The 20823-nt window shown below is 39.7% G+C and overlaps 1 protein-coding gene across 3 annotated transcripts in view; it reads left to right on the top strand.

Moving 5' to 3' along the window:
* The window catches only part of FBXO9 (F-box protein 9), a 34119-nt gene that overhangs the window by 419 nt on the left and 12877 nt on the right, over positions 1–20823 (top strand). For all 3 annotated transcript variants that reach the window (XM_027767194.1, XM_006165718.2, XM_014583033.2), the window contains exons 2-7: positions 4984–5067; positions 7383–7541; positions 13046–13103; positions 15124–15223; positions 18415–18545; positions 20161–20275. In XM_027767194.1, the coding sequence (XP_027622995.1) occupies positions 4984–5067; positions 7383–7541; positions 13046–13103; positions 15124–15223; positions 18415–18545; positions 20161–20275 (647 nt within the window). The remainder of the gene's footprint in view (positions 1–4983; positions 5068–7382; positions 7542–13045; positions 13104–15123; positions 15224–18414; positions 18546–20160; positions 20276–20823) is intronic.

Genomic DNA, 20823 nt, shown 5'->3' with positions numbered 1-20823 from the left:
GCTGAACCCTACAGTAGGGGCTCGAGATGTGAGGAGGATGTGTTTTGCAGGACGACTGAGCAAAATACCCCTTCTCGACTCACTGCACACATTGAACCAGTCCTGCCCCTCTCGAGAGAATTTTCCCAAAGGCAGTGGGCATAGATTGAGGTGTACTGCCGCAGTGTCTGAATTCCAGAGGGAGCCCTGGCAAGTGAGACACTTGTTGATTGCTCCTCTTCTGGAAAGCTGCCCCACGGGGAGTCCTTAAGGAGTCCTGGGTGTAGGGGCACCTGCCCCGTGAGGTGTCAGTACCCAGATGTTGGCAGGAGGTCTTGGCACACTGGAGCTGAAGGGATCACATCTCAGGCATTGCGGGCCTGGGCACCGTCTAGGCAGTCCGAATGGCGAGAGTGAGCCAAGCTCGAGTTTGACAGCACAAATTCCTTTAGGACTCTTACATACTGGAATGTGTCGTTTCTGCCCCATGTCTTTCTTCCACTTGGGATATATTGTGTGTCGGAGAAACTAAACCCTGGCCAGGGGTGAATGATTCAAGGATGAAATGACACTAACTGCTCGTAGTACACTCTGAAATATTTATTGAATAAATGACTGAATGAATGTATTTTTATGAGGGTGATGGGGAGAATAGAAAAAGCACCAAATGACTTTGCTCCTAAACTTTCAAAAGTGGTGACAATATGAGTTACTTAAAATATAGGAGCTACCTAGTGAAAGGTGTCACTACGTAGCTAAGTCAAACTCATGAAAAATAGAGTGGAAACCTTTGGGTGGGAATGAGGGTCTATTTCAGGTGAGACTCAAGTTGATCAAATATAGTAAAACCCCACATTTGGTACATTTTGGTTTTGTGGTGAAAACTGTCAAAATCAAAATAATAATGGATTATAATTCTGTTGTAACACAGAAACTCAGAGGCAAAAAAAGATACTATCTACATAATAAGCATCCTGTTTCCTTTCTTCATCCTTGAAACATGTATTATATATCCACAGACTTTGTGGTTAGACTCTGCTACAGTATTAGCTCTTCAGTGTAGCCAAAGCTGCCAGCTGATTTATGATACACTTTTCACCATGGAACATCACATGTGAAGCTCGACCTCAGAGATCACAAAACCTTGTTACAGATGTCTGTATGAATGAGATAGCTGAGGCCTGAACAGGCTTTTACTGTGAATCAAACACTGTGCTTGGCCCTAAAGTTACAAAGATGACTAAGACATGATCCCTGCCCTCAGTGCACCATCTCAAGTGAAGGAAACAAAAATAATCAATACAAGCGTTGTGAGACAAGCGAGCACAGATGTTACAGGCTCTCAGGAAAATAAGGATTGGAGATTGCTTCTGGCTATGACGAACCCTTAACTGAAGCTTGAACAGTGAATAGAGTTAGCTAAGTGAGAAAGGAGAGAAGGCATTCAGAGAACAAGCAGCATAGGCGAGAATGGACTGGAGGGAATGAGGGAAATTCTAACACCGGTCAGTTTAGTATGACTTCTAAGCAAGAGTCTGAATGCTAAAGTCCTAAGAGGGTATCCCATAGCAGTGTCACCAAGCATTTTGGCATAAAAGACCAGCTCTCGAAAAAATCATTTTTCCGTGTGTATGTGTGTATAGGGGTGCATAGTTTATGAAAGCATGTAACCTAGATCCCTCACATGCACAGTTCACAATAGGGTTCATACTCCTGTGAGAATCTAATGCTGCTGCTGATCTGGCAGGAGGCAGAGCTCAGGCGGTAATGCAGGCAGTGGGGAGGAGTTGTAACAGACGAAGCTTTTCTTGCTAGCCCACTGCTCACCTGCTGTGCGGCCTGATTCCTAACAGGCCACAGACTGGCACTGGTACTGGCAGTTGGGAACCCCTGCCCTACGGGACTCAAATCCCTTTCTATTAGCAGTACTTAGAGTTTGTAGTAGTAGACTATTTGAGAAGAGAAAGACACTTCTCAGTGGGATACATTCTGTCCTTCACTAGTGATGTTAGAGAAGTTCCCAACTTACACTAAAAAAGATATTAATATATCAATGCTGAAATTTTCCAGTTTTATGGAACTTCATCTGTGTTCTTGGCTTCTCAGTTTATTCACTGATTTATCCTTTATAACATACCAAACCTTTTACCATTGCAAACAAGTTCAAGTCTTACAGGCACCTCCACTCTGAGCCTGGTTGCTAGAGATAAGAATGGAGCAAGGCTTTATTTATGTTGTGCCGTAATGTGTTGGAAATATTAGGTGGTTGCTATGTTCAAAGACTCATGTTAATACAAACATTTTTTCTTCCCGGAAATAACTTAATATTCGCAATTTTAAAACTTAGCACCTTTGGGACTATAAAATTGAATAGGGTTTTTTTTTTTTTAATGTTATTTCTAGCTAACGTTCCAGGTTATTTCTCTGATTGCCACATTTCTTTGTAGGACTGAACACATTAGGTGTTGAGCAAGTTCTGTTTGCTAATGACTCTATTAGTTAACAAGCTGAAATGAGGCAACGTTTCATTTTCACTGAAAGATAGGATTCAGTTCAACTTGGTGAATGTTTATTGAGCATAAAAATATAAAATGGAAGGAATCTGACATGACACCTTTAATACGCCCTATGCCACACACAGTAATTCCAGTACAGTTTATTCCACTTTAAGCCAAACCAACATATTAGGTCATTGGGAAAGTCATGATGTAATTTTTTCTATGTTTTTCTATGCAAAAATGCATCATGACTTTCCTGACAACCAATATAAAAATGAGATTTATGAAACAAAGTAGAGGGGCTCGGCAGGTGGCTTGGAGTGGTTAAGAGTGCTGGACTCCCACATGGCCAACTGCAGTTCGAGTCTCGGGCCTGGTGGCTTGCTCGCTCTCCCTCTCCCCCCCTCCCTTTTTCCCTCCTTTCCTCCCTCCCTCCCTCTCTCATCAAATTAAAATACATACATACATACATAAAGTTAAATAAATAATTCTTTAAAAAAAGCAAAAACAAAGTAGAAGGAACTTCTTTACAAAAGCATTCATTATTACAAGTCTTTGACTAATGAGAGTTCTTCATACATTTAGACTATCAGACATTGTATTTGCATAAAGCACATTTAATAATGCCATTTGTATAAAAGAAGGGACATCTATGGACTGGTCTTTTTTCACATGGTTTCATGGAACAGAAACTGTCGCTAAACTCTATGTTACATCAAATTGTTATTTTTCTGAGGCAAAGTTGTTCTTTTAGCTCCCTATTTACTAAAGATTTTAAACTAGAGCCTTATAGGAGGCATTTATTTACAGTATTAAAAAATAATAAAATATCAAATTGTATCTTACTGGTATCATTAAATTTAAATGTGAAGTAGATGCCTAGAAAGAAGCAACTATTTCATTGACATGAAACTATTTTCTCTTCTGTACTTGCTAAAGTTTACAGACACTAACATGACAGCAGTGGTCGCCAACCTTGTTGGCACCAGGGACCAGTTCCTGAAGAAAACGGTCAGGTTGGTTTTTTGCCTCAGTTGGACTTATAAATTAAACTAAGTTTGTAACAAAACTTTTGTCAGCTACATTTAGAAAACTTCCTTTCCTCATGAAAAAACAGCATCACTTACTACAAATTTATTACAAACAGGTAGTAATGTAGGGAGAAAAAATCTTCCCAGAATTTAACCAAGTCTCTCCAGATCAAGCCACAACTAACGAGAAATAAGAGGGCAAAGGAATGTATTTACTGACACGGCAGCAAAATCTAGACCCTTCAGAGAAATAACCTGCTTTCATCACAAATTTTAAGAAAAAATGTGAAAGGATTACAAAAGAATTGAGACATAGCTAATTGCTAATTTTACCATTTTGCAAATGGTAAAATATGTGTGTTTTACATATATGAGATTGTGAGAAACATGAATTTTGTGACTTGATATATGTTTATATGTTCTTCTCACTAAAAAAAAAATCCACATACTTGTTTTGTTGTAGAATTAAAAGAGAAAATCAAAGATGTTCTTTAAAAAAAAATTCTGACTGAGCACTTAGCCTTTGCATGAATGAGAGAGAGAGAAACACCCTCCACAGGGCTCACTCACACCACAATCCCCATTTCCCAGACTCCTAGCCCACCAAAATCCAGATCCAGCATTTGCAGGCTGACTGGACCCGAAATGGGAACCGAAGTTGCTATGAGGCATTCAGCCACGGTCGACTACATGGGAGTCCAGCGACATAGACTTTACGCTAACTGCTGGTCCCTAGTTCATCTTTTTCTAAGAAGAAAATAAAATAACTTTTATTATAGTCTCAGTAAACAGTTAACATGATGTGTATTAATGGAGTCAGTGACTTCATTTACTCAGTTACATTAATCAAATGTCAAATCATACATAAATAGTAATAGATTTGAATTGTTATGTATCATTAGATTGATTTTTGGATGAATGGAATTGATGTCTTAATTTCGGGGGAGGGGAACTAAGATTCGTAGAGAAGTTAATACTTTGATTTGGAACAGAGGATATGTTTTTCAGACTCATTTGCCTTTGGAAATAAGTAATAAAGTCCGAAATGTATCCTACATACAGCCTTGCCACTCAAAGTGGGTTCCGTGGACTGTTGACATTGGGGCACTAAATAGCAAGTAGCTGGGACCAGCAGTTAGCGTAATGGCTATGTCGCTGGACTCCCATGTAGTCGACCACGGTTGGAATCCCGGACCCAGCAGCTTAAACTCATGCTGGGCCCAAGATCCCGAGAGGAGAATGGAGGAGAAGGGATTGCGACATGCCCATCCCCCCTGGGGGGTGATTTCTCGCTGTCTGTCTCTCTGCCTCTCTCTGTCCTGTCTCTCTGTCTTTCTGTGGAGCCCACGTGTCCTATAACAAAAACCTCTCCAAAAAAAGAAAAAAAAAAATAGCAAGTAGCTGAATAGATACAGATTACAAAAGGAAGCCAGTGTTTACATATTCCTGATGCTATCTGACTTTTCTTCCCCCAGGCAGAAGCTGAGGAAGATTGTCATTCTGATACTGTCAGAGCAGAAGATGATGAAAATGAAAGTCCTGCTGAAACAGATCTGCAGGCATGTTCCTTCAGTTGTGTGTTTCTTACTCCGTCGCTTCTGTACCTGAGCAGAATGTGGTCATAATTACGAAGATTTCTGGTTTCTTGTTTACATGCCATTTAGCTGTATTTTCATACTAGTTCATAGAATAAACTGTGTTAAGGATTTCTTTTGTTGTAAAAAGTAACAATAATTGCCACAAAGCATAACAGGTTTAATGTATCACATCAACGTTTAAGTATGACTCAAAACCCTTACCCTTAACGAACATTGTTATGTTTGACCGCCTCAGAGTTCAAAAACTATATGTAACGAAAGGCATCTTTAAAAAGTTCTGAGACATAGCTGGAAAAAATTTATCACGGATGGGTGGAGGGTTGAGATCCTTTCTGTGTAGAGCACTCATAAATTAGTAAGATAACACAGCATAGAAAGATAGGAATGGACAGTTAATGGAAAAAAGAGTAAGGTAAATGGGCATTAAAGATTTGAGATAATAGCCTCATTAATAATTTAGTCAGATTGATGAATAATGTTCGTGGCTATGGAGGCTGGGATAACTCTTGAGCCGTGTACATGGAAGGTGTAAAATGCTGCAGTCTTTCTAGAGGGCAGATGGACAGTATGGATCAAAACGAAAAACATGCATTCCCTTTGATACAGCAGTTCCACTTACCGGAAATTAATCCTTAGGAAATAATGAAATGTATGAATATGCATGTACAAAGATATTCATTGTAGCATTGTTTATGTGGAAAAATGTCACGATTGGCCTTTACTTGGGTTAAGTCACGATGCATCTGTACAGTGTGCTGCAGTCTATGAGGTAAGTCTGTGCATTGAAATAGAAAACAAAGTCACTGTAATTCTTACGTGCATCTCATCAAATTTCATAATACTTGTTTATTGGAATGCATCATTTAGTAGACACTGACTGCCACCAGAGATTCTGTGGGTCAGAGGTATATGTGTAACATGTTGGAGTAAGAGTGTGGGAATTAAAGCAGAGTGCAGAATATAGAAGAAAATTATTTTTAATGCGTATTTTATGTATCTTAAAAAAGAAACCAGGAATAATATAGTCCTATTAGCAATGGCCCTTTGGGAGCAGGGGTAGCCCAACTTGGGTTCCTGTGGTGGAGACTGCCGCACAGAAGGTTTATTAGGGAATGCTCTTGGGATCAGCACCATGGGAGGGAGGGAGGGAAGAGGAGTGGGCAGGGAGAGAAGTCTGGCGGCAGTGCAGTCTTAATGGACTGCCTTAGCCAGTCCTGGGGGAGGTCTGAAGATGAAATACCTTTTCAGAACTGGCCTGAGTTGCAGCCAGAGCTTTCACCAGCTATTGATCAGTCACTGGGTGGGGACTGGGAAGGGGGAGTGATCTTCATGAGGCAAGAGGCAGGGCAGCGTTCAAATGGGCGGACCTCTCGGAACTGTTTTCAGGTGGTACTTCTAGCATTCTGGTTGCCAGTCCATTATTCCCAAAGGAGCATCTGGGCAGCATATTTGAGTCTACTACCGAGAGTGACTTTACTTTTTCTGTTTTAAATTTTCGAAATGATACATATTAGGCAGATAATTCCTTTTTGAAATGCAGAATATTTTTTAAAAAGACTTTAAGTTCAAGAGCAGAATTTTTAGCAGCAATTTTTTTTTTTTAGTTGCCAGAGGGCATATGTGCTTGCCAGGAGAGAGAGAGAGAACCTTCCCTGCAATGGGGTGCCATGCCATAACTATTTTTCCTCCATCTCTCCTTCCTGTCAGGGTTTTGGGCACATGTGCCAGGTGTGTTTTTCTAGCTGCTAGTCCTGCCTTTGAACATAGGTCAGCCATGTGGGACCCAGCTCCCCGTGTACGGCTTGCTCGCTCCACCATGCCAGCCATAGCAGCACTCTCAGTGCCAGCTAGATGATGTGTTCATTGAGAAACTATTGGAAGCCTATAAAGTTCAGTCCCTGGTTGTTCAGTCCCATTCTAACATCATTAATCGTTCTAATTAATATTTGGTTCTCGAACACCGTTAGATTTTAGCTGTATACAGGCTCATTTTAGGCTGATTTTGTTTATTCTTTAAAGTTTTAAGCAGAAAATTATTTAAAAGACAATAGGTATTTTGTGGATATTTAGTCATTTAAAAGACAGTATTTTAGGTCTTAGAATAAATACATATTGGGTTGTCAGACAAGTCATGTCTTTTCTGTTTTACTATGCAATATGCATCATGACTTTCGGGACAACCTAATACATGGGAGTAGATGTTTGACAACCCATGAATTGCTCCACAGTTGCACCACCCTCCCTTGGTGAGTCCTAAAGCTCTTTTCTCCCCTCAGGCACAACTCCAGATGTTCCGAGCTCAGTGGATGTTTGAACTTGCCCCAGGCGTGAGCTCTAGCAATTTAGAAAGTCGACATTGCAGAACAGCAAAAGGCTCTTTACTGAAAGCAGCAGCAGATACCAAAGGGAAACAAGAGCTGGCAAAAGAAGAAAAGTTAAGTATTTTAGACACTGTAACAGATGATTTTTTGGCACATGGAAATTTTCATTGCCATAAAGCAATAATCATCATAGTCATACTCTAGTAACTTACACCACATAATGTAGAATAAAAAAAAATTTGGCCTCATGTGGGAAAGTTTCTATTAGTATACTAGTCGTTTGTTTGTTTGTTTATTTGGAAAGGTTTTTGCTATAGGGTGCATGCACTCTCCAGAAAGACAGAGACAATCTGTTTTAGAAAGTGAGAAATCACCCCCCATGGGGGGTGGCCATGCCACAATCCCTTCTCCATTCTCCTCTTGGGATCTTGGGGACACATGCACACACGCCCAGCATGAGTTTAAGCCATCAGGTCAGGGACTCGAACTGTGGTCGACTATATGGGAGTTCAGCGACATAGCCACTATGCCATCTGCTGGTCCCAATATACTAGTTTATATATCCCACACTTCCAGGAACTTTGGATGGTATCACCACTTCATGTGGACTTATTTCCCTGAGTGTACTCCATCTTCATGTGAGCTAGTTTTTGTTAATTTATAGGCCCCTGAGATTCACTTGGTCTCTAAAATATTTATTTTTTTAAAGAGAGATTTGTGCTATAGAGTATGCACACTCACTAGAGAGACAGAGACAGAAAGCGAGAAATCACCCCCCAGGGGAATGGCCATGCCACAATCACTTGCTTTCTATTCTCCTCTTGGGATTTTGGGTGCACAGTCATGCCCTGAGTGAGTTTTTTAAGCTGCCGGATCTAGTACTCAAACCACAGTCAACTACGTGGGAGTCCAGCAGTGTAACCATTATACCATCTGCTGGTCCCTAAATGGTTTTTCTCTAGTTACTTTTTCCATGAGCAAGAGAAAAGAGAGACAGACAGAGAGATAGCACTCCTAACAAAGTCGACACTACAATCCACTTCCAAGTCTGGGCAGCCCTGATCATGGACCTGAGCAGACATGTGCTTGGTGTACTTTGGATGGTCTCCGGTCATGAACTCAGAGCCTTCCCATGTGGGTCAGCCTCACAGAGCTTCTATGCCACCATCTGCCCACCCTTACCCCTTTAATCTTTTTTTAAAGATTAATGCCTCTCAATATATTAACAAATCCATAAAAAGAGAAAATATTTTCAAATGTTAATAACTGACCTTTTGTATTTTTAGTTGACCAAAGTACAGTGATCTATCGATCATTCCCTTATTTTGGAAAACTTTGAAAGTATTCACACGCAAAGTATTTTCAATGCTGTCTTAACTGTTCACCTCTCCTGGTATTTACTCACATGGAATAGGCATGACACACCATTTCACTTTTCATCATTCTCCTCCTACATGGAGACTGTCATCGTTACACCATTAGATCCAAATTTTGTTTATAGTCAATTAGTCATTGAGTATTTGATATTACCATGATGACTGAAATCTTCCACGCTTACTTTACTTGAATTGTCATTTCAAAATAATTACAGGTTCACAGGTCCAGGGAAGTTCTATACACCCTTCACTGAGCTGGTGACATCTTGTATAACTATAATACAGTGTCAAAAAATAGAAAATAAGGGCCAGATGGTGGTGTGGTGGTAACACAGTACTCTGCAAGGCTCACTCATGGGAAGGTTCTGAGTTCGCGTTGAGACCTTCCTGAACATGCCAGATGTGTGCACGCCCACAATCGAAGGACTGGCTAAAGCCGGTTGGGCCATCACTACTGTGTGGTGGTTAAGTGCTGCACAGAGGAAGTGGGATCCCACGTAGCTGCACAGTGTTCAGCTGGCTTGAAGAGCACACCAAGTGTGTGCACGTGTGTCCAGGATCATGACAGGACAATTGAAGGAAGAGGGATCACAGTTTGCCTGAGCCCTGCTGGGATGCCTTCTCATCATGTATGACCACAGGAGCTCTCTAGCATTTAAAAACAAAGACCTTTACGGGTTCCTCCCGCTCTCTTTTTCCCCTTCTTTTTCTTTGTCTCTCTCACTCATGGAAGAAATAAATGAATAAACTTAATCAATTTTTCTTTTAAAACTAGGTAAAATTCACAAGACTTATTCAGATTCCTTTATCCATATGTATGTGTATATAAAAACTCCTATGCCATTTTATCCATGTGTAGCTTCATGTGAACACAACCACAGTCAAGTTACAGAACTGTTCCACCAACATGAGAATCCCTTGTTCTACATCTTGTATTTCTGGTATTTCAAGAATGTTGTATAACTATAGCCATAAAGTACGCAAGCTTTCGTGATTGGCTTTTTTCACTCAGCTAATTCCCTTGAGATCCACCCAGGTGGTGTGTCAGTTTGTTCCTTTTTATTGCAAAGTAGAATTGCATGGAAACATGTACCCCGCTTTGTATAAGCATTCACTGGTTGAAGGACATTCACGTTTCCAATTGGGGGCTGTTAATAATAGAGCTGCTATGGATATTTGTGTGCAGGTTTTGCGTGAACTTAACTTGCTCTGGGATGAATGTCCAAGAGTGTGGGACCAGCAGATGGTGTAGTGTTTACATTGCTGGACTCCCACGTAGTCGACTGTGGTTCGAGTCCTGGACCCAGCAGCTTAAAACTCATGCCAGGCCCATGTGCATGTGTGTCCAGGATCCAAAGAGAAGAATAGAAGGGAAGAGATTGTGACATGGCCATCCCCCCAGAGGGATAATTTCTCTCTTTCTGACTTTCTGTCTCTCTAGCAAGTGCATGCGCCCTATGGCACAAATCTCTTAAAAAAAAAAAAAAAAGTGGTCAGCAGGTGGCATGGTGGTGAAGAGTGCTGGACTCCTACACGGTCGACCACAGTTCGAGATCCGGATCTGGCGGCTTGCTTTCTCACTTGCTCTTTCTCTTGTGCTCTCTCTTTCGCTCTGTCCCTCTCTGGTCAAATTAAAATAAATAAAAAAAGTTAAATAATTCTTTTTTTTTTTTGAGAGAGAGATTTTCACTGTAGGGCGCGTGCGCTCGCCAGACAGACAGAGAGAGACATAGAGACAGAAAGCAAGAAATCACCCCCCAGGGGGGATGGTCACGCCGCAATCCCTTCTCCTCCATTCTCCTCTCGGGATCTTGGGCACACACACACACGCGCCCGGCGTGAGTTTTAAGCCACCGGGTCCGGGACACGAACCGCGGTCGACTACGTGGGAGTCCAGCGACATAGCCATTATGCTAACTGCTGGTTCCCGAAAAATTAAATAATTCTTTAAAAAAGAAAAAATGTCCAAGAGTACAATTGCTAGGTTCTATGGTAACTGCATGTTTGGTTTTAAAAGAAACTGCCCAACTATTTTCCAAAGTGTTTGTACCGTGTTACGTTCTCACCAGCATCATCAGTGATCCAGTTTCTCTACATTCTCATTGGCATTTGATGTTGTCACTGCTTTTTCATTTTAGCCGTTCTGATAGATGTCTAATGATATTGTGATTTAAGTTTGCATTTCCCTAATGGCTAATGATGCGTAATATCTTTTCATGTTATTTCCCTTTCATATAGCCTATCTTATGCCTTTTCTAATTGGATTGCTTCTTTTTTAAAATAATTATTCATTTTTATTTTATTTGTTATTATTATTATTTTTGTTTGTTTTAATTTGACCAGAAAAGGACAGAGAGAGAGAGAAAGGGAAAATGAGAAAGTAAGCCTCCAAGTTCAGGCCTCCAACCACAGTTGGCCATGTGGGAGTCCAGCACTTTAACCACTGTGCCACCTGCCAGCCCCAAATTAGTTATTTTTAATTACTGTTAAATTTTGAGAGTTCTTTATGTATTCTAGATACAAATCCTTTGTTGATTCTTGTGACTTGTAAATATTTTCTCACACTTTATGTCTTGTATTTTCATCATTTTAATATGGCATTTTGTAGAGCAGAAGTTTTTAGATTTGGTCAGATCCAATTTATCAGCTTTCTCTTTTATAGATTGCACCTTTGATGTCAAATATAGGAACTCTTTGCCTAGTCTTAGGTCTCTAGGATATATTTTTAAAATTTTTGTTTTGTTTCTCTAAAAGTTTTATAAGTTTTACATTCAAGTTTTTGAACTATTTCAAATTTTTTTGAAAAGAAAAAGTGTCATTTAGATTTGGTCAGATCCAATTTATCAGCTTTCTCTTTTATAGATTGCACCTTTGATGTCAAATATAGGAACTCTTTGCCTAGTCTTAGGTCTCTAGGATATATTTTTAAAATTTTTGTTTTGTTTCTCTAAAAGTTTTATAAGTTTTACATTCAAGTTTTTGAACTATTTCAAATTTTTTTGAAAAGAAAAAGCGTCAGTTTGTTTATTTATTTATTTATTTTTAATTTGACCAGAAAAGGACAGAGAGAGAGAGAAAGCAAGTCTCCAGGTCTAGGACTTGAATCCAGGTCATCCATGTGAGAGTCCAGTATCTTTAACCACCACGCCACCTGCTGGCCCTGTTACCTTTTTTTTTAAGATAGATTTTTGCAATAAGGTGTGTGCACTCACCAGAGAGACAGAAACCGAGTGACAGGAAGTGAGAAATCACTTCCCTGGGGGCATGGCCGAGCCACAGTCCCTTCTCCATTCTCCTCTCAGGATCTTGGGCATGCACGCACACACCCCAGCATGAGTTTTAAGCTGCCCAGTCTGGGCTCAAAACTTGGTTGGCTACATGGGAGTCCAGCGATGTAACCATTACGCCATTTACTGGTCCCATTTCAAGTTCATTTTTATGTGAGGAATGAGGTTTGGGTTGAGGTTCATTATTTTGCCTGTGGCTGTCCAATTGTTCTAGTACCATTTGTTGACACAATTCTCCTTCAATGAGCCATACTCTACTTATGTGCCTTTTTTTTTTTTTTTTTTTTTTTTTGAGAGGTTTTTGCTATAGGACGTGTGAGCTCGCCAGAAAGACAGAGAGCGACATAGAGACAGGAAGGAGAAATCACCCCCTAGGGTTTTGTTTGTTGTTTGTTTTTTCCCATAGAGCTCATGCACTTGCCAGAGAGAGAGAAAGTAAGAAGTCACACCCCAGTGGGGATGACCATGCCACACTCCCTTCTCTCTCAGTCTCCTCAGGATTTTGGGCATACACACACGTATGTCCTGCATGATTTTTCAAGTCGCTAGGTCCGGGACTCAAACCATGCAGCTGGCCATGTGAGATCTAGCACCTTAACCTCTATGCCACCTGCTGGCCCAATCCATACTCATATTTAGTCCAGGTTTTTTTGTTGTTTCGTTTTTAGTTTTTTGCCATAGAGCACATGTGTTCACCAGAGAAACAGAGAGACAATGAGAGGGAAAGTTAGAAATCACACCTCAGGAGGGTGGCCATACCACAATCCCATCTCTTCTGTTCTCCTTTTGGTATTTTAGGCATGCACACACACATGCCCAGCATGATTTACAAGCCACCAGATCCAGGTCTCAAACCACGGTGGGCCTCGTGGGAGTCTAGCACCTAACCACTTCACCATCTGCTAGTCCCTTTGGTACAAGTTTTTAAAAATGGTTTTTCACTTTATTTTTATAGGCTCGAGAACTCTTCCTAAAAGCAGTAGAAGAGGAACAAAATGGAGCTCTCTATGAAGGTAAAATTTAAGGCCCAGGATCATATTGTCATGACACTTCTGAGTAACAGCTTTGTTACTGACCTTTGCTTTATGAGAATATGTTTGGCATAGAACATCAGTCTTCTTGTACTTGATAATGTTTTTTTTAAAAAAAAAAATTAAAATTGTGTTTCTACATAATCTCTTTTTAAATAATATTGCCAGGAAACGTCATATTGGTAGGATGAGTAAAATACTTTTTCTCATAGTTTTAGTATTTATTCTTTATTAAAATGTTTTTAAAATTGTTCTTCATTCAAAAATAAAAATAGGCTCCTTTTATAGGTGAAAATTACTTTATAGAAAGGGAATATAAAGGATGAACTGAGGAACACATATTGGGTCATCAGAAAAGTCATGACACAATTAATTTTTGCATAGAAAATTATAGCAAATATGACTTTCCTGACAATCTATGGTTTTCTAAGTTCTAATTTACATTGTATCTAAAGGAGTACACTTCAGCCTGTGTATCTTTTATTAGCCCGGTAGAAATGTGTAAGGAAACAAGTGTTTACCATATTAGGTTTGTAGTTTTGCTTTCATTTTGAGATAGCAAAGATAATAATTTGGGCATGGGAAAAATGCTCATGCCTGAATTACTTGAAAATGCCTCCAAAATAACATTTAGGGTTACTGCATTTATGTGCAAATTTCTTCTAGTGATATTTTGACTCGTGTTTTATAAGGGCTCGATTGGTTCAGTCCCTGTGCAATCTGTATTTACTTTGTGAGATTCCCATCTCCACTTGGTGTACAATAATTCACCCAGAAAATGAAACATGGCTGAAATATGTTGAATCGACTTCAAGGAAAAAAGAATTAGCTGGCTTCTATACCCTCAAATTCCATTATATCAGTTTATTTCTGTCGGGAGAGATTATTGAATATTATAGCTCTAAGCCACTTGGTCAGGAAATTTATTAAAAAAAAACAGATGTTAAAAGTTACGTAGCTAAAAAAGAAACTACTGAGCTAAAGGAAGTTAGATTTGAATGACTTATTAAAAACAAAAAAAAAAAAACAGGAACCAGCAGTTAGCGTAATGGCTATGTTGCTGGACTCCCATGTAGTAGACCGCAGTTCACATCCGGACCTGGTGGCTTAAAACTCACACCGGGCACATGTGCATGCATGCCCAAGATCCCGAGAGGAGAATGGAGGAGAAGGGATTGCAACGTGGCCATCCCCCCTTGAGGGTGATTTCTTGCTTTCTGTCTCTCTGTCTCTTATCTGGCGAGCATATGCGCCCTATATAGCAAAAACCTCTCCAAAAACAAACAAACAAACAAACAAAAACCTCTTTATTCTACCCATTAGGAATCATTTGATTTTCTCAGTCCTAGAAATAAAAATTTTTGTGTAGAAATGTTTTTGTTTGGGCTATTGCCATTGTATCTTGTTTTTTTTTTTTGTTTGTTTTGTTTTGTTTTGTTGCCATAGGGCGCGTGCACTCGCCAGACAGACAGAGAGAGACAGAGAGACAGAAAGCGAGAAATCACCCCCCAGGGGGGATGGTCACACCGCAATCCCTTCTCCTCCGTTCTCCTCTCGGGATCTTGGGCACGCACGCACATGCGCTCGGCGTGAGTTTTAAGCCACGGGATCCGGGACGCGAACCGCGGTCGACTACGTGGGAGTCCCGCGACATAGCCATTACGCTAACTGCTGGTCCCATTGCCATTATATCTTCAGAACCCAAAGACAGCCACAGAAAATCAATTCTCACAGCACATTAGAGGGGGAAGAAGATGGGAAGAGCTAACAGGTAAGGGTGGAAAACAGCCTAAGGTCTAGAACTTGTTAGCTCTAGAACAGTTTCTTTTGGAGGAGTTAAGATTTGGAAAGAAGTTTGTTCACTCAACTACTGTTGGATGTGGAAAAAGGAAATTGCGCTGTTTGTAAAGAAACTTACTAAATAACACCATAGATAAGGGTAATTGAAGGAAATGACAAAAGTGTGTGGTTATAGCTAATTTAGCTTTATTTCTTCTTTTAGCCATCAAGTTTTATCGTAGGGCTATGCAACTTGTACCTGATATAGAGTTCAAGATTACTTATACCCGGTCTCCAGATGGCGATGGCGTTGGAAACAGCTAGTGCGTATACAGTTTGATAGACAGTGATGCATAGAGTTTGTTAAAACTGAGCATCTTGCCCTGTTGACTCTTTTAACATGTTAAGAAGATGATGCTATTCTGGTGAGCTTTGTAGTTTTTAGTATATTCCTGTTTTTAAAGTTCAAGAAAACTCTTCATTAAGGAAATTAAAAGGTTAACATTCAGAAATATGCATTTTAAATAAATATAAGAAAAAGTGATGAAAGAGGTTTTTTAATAAAAGTCATTTCAGAAAGGAGTAAATTAATGGACACATTTCAGCTTTCTGAAACGTCTTTTGAAGTAGAACATATTATAGTTAGGCCAAAGTTCGCCAAGTATTAAAAATAGTTGAAATTGGGTGTTGAAGAGCCAGCAGATGGTGTGGTGATTAAGGTGCTGGACTTCCACATGGTCCACAGCAGTTCAAGTCCCAGACCTGGCAGCTGGACAAATCACCTCAGGTGCTTATACATGCGTGCCCAAAATCCCAGGAAGAAAATGGAGAAAAAGGGATTGCGGCATGCCATCCCTCCTGGGTGGTGATTTCTCACATCCTCTCTCTGTCTCTCTCTGGCAATTGCACATGCCCTATGGCAAAACCCTTTAAAAAAGAAAGAAAGAAAGAAGTCGATGTTGGGTACTTGGGATTTCATTACACTGATCTCCTTTTGTGTATATTTGAAACTCGACATTTTTAGAAAATGCTGAATTACAAGTCTTTATTCCAAATGTATATTGGTAGAATGTTACTAAAGCACTTAAAATAACATTTGTTTAAAAGCACAAGTTCAGTTCATAAACAGTCCTACAATAAGTCAGGTTTCATTGTGTAGATGCCACTTGCCTCGAGCCAAGCAGTAGCATTGATGGATTTATTTATTAATTTATTTAAATTTGCCATAGGATATGCACACTCACTAAAGAGAGACAGAGGGAGGGAGGGAGAGTGAGAAAACACCCCACACACACCCACAGGGGGGTTGGCCATGCCACAATCTTGTCTCCATTCTCCTCTGGGGATTTGGGGCATTCATGCACATGAGCCTGGTATGGTTTTCAAGCTACCAGGTCCAGGACTCAAACTGCTCAGTTTTCCAGGTGGCATCCAGCTGCCTTAACCACTGTGCCACCAGCTGTCCTGCATTAATGGTTTTATATTGACAAAGATCATGACAATATATTTTTAAACCAGTACTTTTTAAGTTATTTATAAGACAGGTATAAAATTATGTTGGCTTAATTTCTCTATTCTCAAAATCCCAATTTGCTGATACTAAAAGGGGAGGGCGTCTGTACCCATGAGAGAATGTCAAGTTTAAAATAGGCAATAAATAGAAAAATAAAGTTTCAGTAATGAAATATTAGTTTTTATATTGCTATTTTACATCTGTCATGAAAAAATTGTTACCTTTACTAATAACATATGCTTTTAACTGTGTATAGTATTAACACCTACGCTCTGGATAAACCTTATTACCATAAACATCCCTGCAAAGTCAGCATTAATTGCCTATTTGAACTTTTCAGATAATAATAGTATTCTCCAAAGCAGAGTTAACAGTGTGAGAGTTCAGACTCAAAATGGGTCATTTGGGCATTTCTAAACCGTCTTTAAATTGGTTGGGTAGTCACCTAGACCTAGTTCTTAGCTACTTGGATAAATAGATGCTGTTAAGAAAGATTGTATTAATACACTAAAGAACTATTTTCTCTTCCACCCCAGATGCCATGAAAGTGCTTTCATTTTTTTTTCTTACTAGATCTGATAGGCCCTTAGAAAGTTTTTGTGCTATTTTTTGCCTTCTGTGAAATGTTTGTAAATTAGCTATTAGACTATCTGATTTAGCCACACTTGCTTTAAGTTCATATAAAACCCTTCCTGGGATTAGCTTTTTTAACTTCATTTTCGTCTAAGTCTTTTTTGTAATATATTCATCTTAACTTTTTTTGTTTGGTTGGTTTTTGTTTTTAATTTTTCCACAGTGTGTGTGCACTCACCAGAGAGAGGTAAAGAGAGAAAGTAAGAAATCACCCGTTGGGCATGGTTGCTGCAATCCCTTCTGCATTCCTCCCTCCTGTTGGGACTTGAGTACACACACATGTTCCTGGTGTGCTTTTTAAGCAGCTGGGTCCAGGACTTTTAACTGTGCAGTCAGCCCTGTGGGATCCAGCCACCTTAACTGCTATGCTACCAGCTAGTCCGGCATGCTCATCTTTAAGGCTAACTTCAAAAATAGAAAGCTAGACATTTTTCTGAAATAAAATGACATATTTATATATTTTGGTAGTTGATTTATATATGCTAGGTTTTTTACAAATGAAAATTTTCTTCTCTCAAAGCAGGGTAGTTAGCTGAGGCAAATCTGTTAGAAAACCATTGGTAAACTAAGTACTACAGAAGATATTTATGTCTGATTTTTATCCATGTAGAAAATTAAGATGACTCAGAATTTATTACATAGACTTCCAAAAAATTTAAAATTGTTCATTCATGAACTCTGTACAGTAAAACTAATAAATTATCAACACCTGTGCCGTAAATCCTAATTATTCCCGGATGACAATTACTAAAGATTTTTGCTTTGAAAAGGTTCTGGTATTCCAATGCAAGGCAGGATAAACTATTATCACAATTTTTAAAAGAATTATTTATTTAATGTTTTTATTAATTATTATCATCATTTTCAATTGCTATAGGTCACGTGTGCTCACCAGAGAGAGAGAGAATGAGAGAAAGGGAAAGTGAGAAAGCAAGCCACCAGCACCTGAATTCAAACCATAGTCACCTATATGGGAGTCCAGCACCTTAACCACCATACCACCTGCTGCCCCGACATTTATTTTTTAATAATTATTTATTTTATTTTATTTATTCATTCATTTATTATTATTATTATTATTTTTAGTTTGACCAGAGAGAGACAGAGGGTGAGACAGAGAGAGAGAGGAAGTGAGAAAGCAAGCCACCAGATTCAGGACTTGAACCCTGGTCGACCATATGGGAGTGTTCAGTGCCTTAACCACCATGCCACCTGCTGGTCCTAGCCCCACATTTTTTTAAAGTAGGAAGAAAGTTTGCTTTGATGTGGCTTTTTAAAAAGTGGATTAGAAAGCGTTGTGACAAGTCAGTTTCTAAACTGTGTGTGTGGTCCGAGGCCCTTCGCTTACTTGCTTCGGTTCCTTTTCAGCATTGAAGATGATGACGATGAGAGCAAGACAGCAGACCTCCTGTCCTGCTTCCAGCAGGAACTCACGTTTCAGGAGTCCGTGCGCAAACTGTGTCAACCTGAGCTGGAGAGCAGCCAGACACACATATCAGGTATGGATTCTTGGTTCCTATAACCCAGTGAGAAAGAGCTCTAACCTTACGCTGAAGTCTTCCAAACTTTCATGGTCAGATAATGTGTCAGGTACTTGCTGCTCTAGTTCAGAATGTAGTAGGAGACCTACTTACACCTACTGTTGATGTTTGCTACTGAACTTTTTGCATTCCAAAGCAGAGTTTCCAGTCCAAGGATGCCATACTTTTTCAGTGAAGACTGGAGAGGGTGAGTCTGCATTACTGAGGCAGCCCTAAGAAAATTGGAGGACTACTGGGATCATGTAACACTTTAGCCAAATTGGACAGTAGTCCTGAGACAGGCTATATGTTTAGAAATGACATATTTTTTCATATGTTAAATATTACTTATTTATGAGTTTTTGTTGTTGTTATTGTTTAAGTTTTTTTCTTTGAAAGAGAGAAAGAGACAGAAACACGGGTCTCGGACAAGGTCCTGCCACAATTCCACCCTCAGGCTTCCAGAAAGCTGGATCAAGGGTGCACCCAGCATGTTCAGGTTGACTCAGAATCCGAACCCTGAACCTTCTCATGGTTTCAGTACTGCACAGCAGCACCCTACTGCCTGCACCACCACAGCTGGGCCATTTCTGGCATTTTCAGAGGAGAACAATTAAAAATTTTAAAGAAAATAAAACAACTTTTCAGTGTTAATAAACGCAATATTGATCACACACACACATATACTGGGTCATTGGGAAAGTCATGATGCATGTTTGCATAGAAAAATATGTTACAACTTTCCTAATGACCTTATAGATTATTTGTCTAACATGGTTTTTTATAGTTTTTTTTTTTTTTTTTGTCTTTTTTGGGGGGATTTTTTAGAAAAATATTTTTGCTACAGGGCATGTGTGCTTGCTGGAGAGACAGAGAGAGACAGAAAGTGAGAAATCACCTCCTGGGGGTGTATGGCCATACCACAATCTCTTCTCCTCTCAGGATTTTGGACATACCTGGTGTGAGTTTTAAGCTGCTGGGTCTGGGACTCAAATCACAGATGGCCATGTGGGAGTCCAGTGACATAACCATTACACCATCCGCTGGTCCCTATAGTATTTTATTTAACCCACTGTACCAGATATAATTTCTCCAGTATAAAAGTCGAGATAGTTTACATTCTTTTTTTATGCATCTTCAGAATGTAGTATGTATTAATCCTGATGGTGCATCTCGATTTGGGCTACCCCCATTCAGGGGCTCAGGACTCATCTGAATCGCAAGGGTAATGAAGGACACTGGCTCACACCCTCCCACTGTCTGGCAGATCTCTTTGTAGACTGATGCTGTCTGCCACTCTCCAAACTCTATATCCGATCGTTGTAGATTTAGATCAAGATATACCACTAACATATCTCAGTGATAAAATAATCTCCCAAGGGAAGAGGATACGTTATAAAAATAGCTTCTGATCTGTACTGCACACACCAAGGTGTGGGGAACCACTGATTACTGTCGAGTAGAGACAGTGGTGCTGTTGCTCAGGGCAGAACTGAGGGTGCGGTAAATGTCCAGGAATACGTAAGTGCACTGAGAGCGTGGTTACGACAGCAGAATGACATAGGAGTCACTAAAAGTCCATTTTCTTTTGCAGTGCTGCCCATGGAGGTCTTGATGTACATCTTCCGATGGGTAGTATCTAGTGACTTGGACCTCAGGTCATTAGAGCAGTTGTCACTGGTATGCAGAGGATTCTATATCTGTGCCAGGTACTTATTTATTTATTTTTTTTTTAAACAACTCCAGTATTGGCAATGCCAATTTTATTAAAAGAATTTGATTGGGGGCTGGCAAGTTGTGCAGTGGTTAAGGTGCTAGACTCCCACATGGCTGGCCGTGATTCAAGTCCCAGACCTGGCAGCTTGCTTTCTCATTTACCCTTTCTCTCTCTCTCTGTATCTCTCTCTGATCAAATGAAAGAATAAGAATAAGAATGATAACAAAATAAAATAAAAAATTCTTTAAAAAAAAACTTGACTGATGCTCTGGGTTAAATCTCAAAATGAACAGAAAGAAGCTATACTTGATGTGATTTTTCTCAAATAACTTAGCAATTAAAGGCTAGGATGCACCAGGTTTCCAGAGTAGAGAATAATATGTAAAACAGATGTAGTCACACTGCTTCTGTAGGATTTACATGCTAGCTCAGCTGATTTGTAGAAAAGAGTATTAGACAAATATATTAATTTTTTTGTCAAGGTTTTTGCCATAGGCCACACGCTCGCCAGAGAGAAATAGCCAGAGGGAAAGTGAGAAA

The sequence above is a fragment of the Tupaia chinensis genome, unplaced genomic scaffold, assembly GCF_000334495.1.
Source record: "Tupaia chinensis unplaced genomic scaffold, TupChi_1.0 Scaffold144010_1, whole genome shotgun sequence".
In the NCBI taxonomy this organism is placed as follows: Eukaryota; Metazoa; Chordata; class Mammalia; order Scandentia; family Tupaiidae; genus Tupaia; species Tupaia belangeri.
The sequence above is the reverse complement of the archived record's forward strand: the minus strand, read 5'-3'. Positions and strand labels throughout refer to the sequence as shown.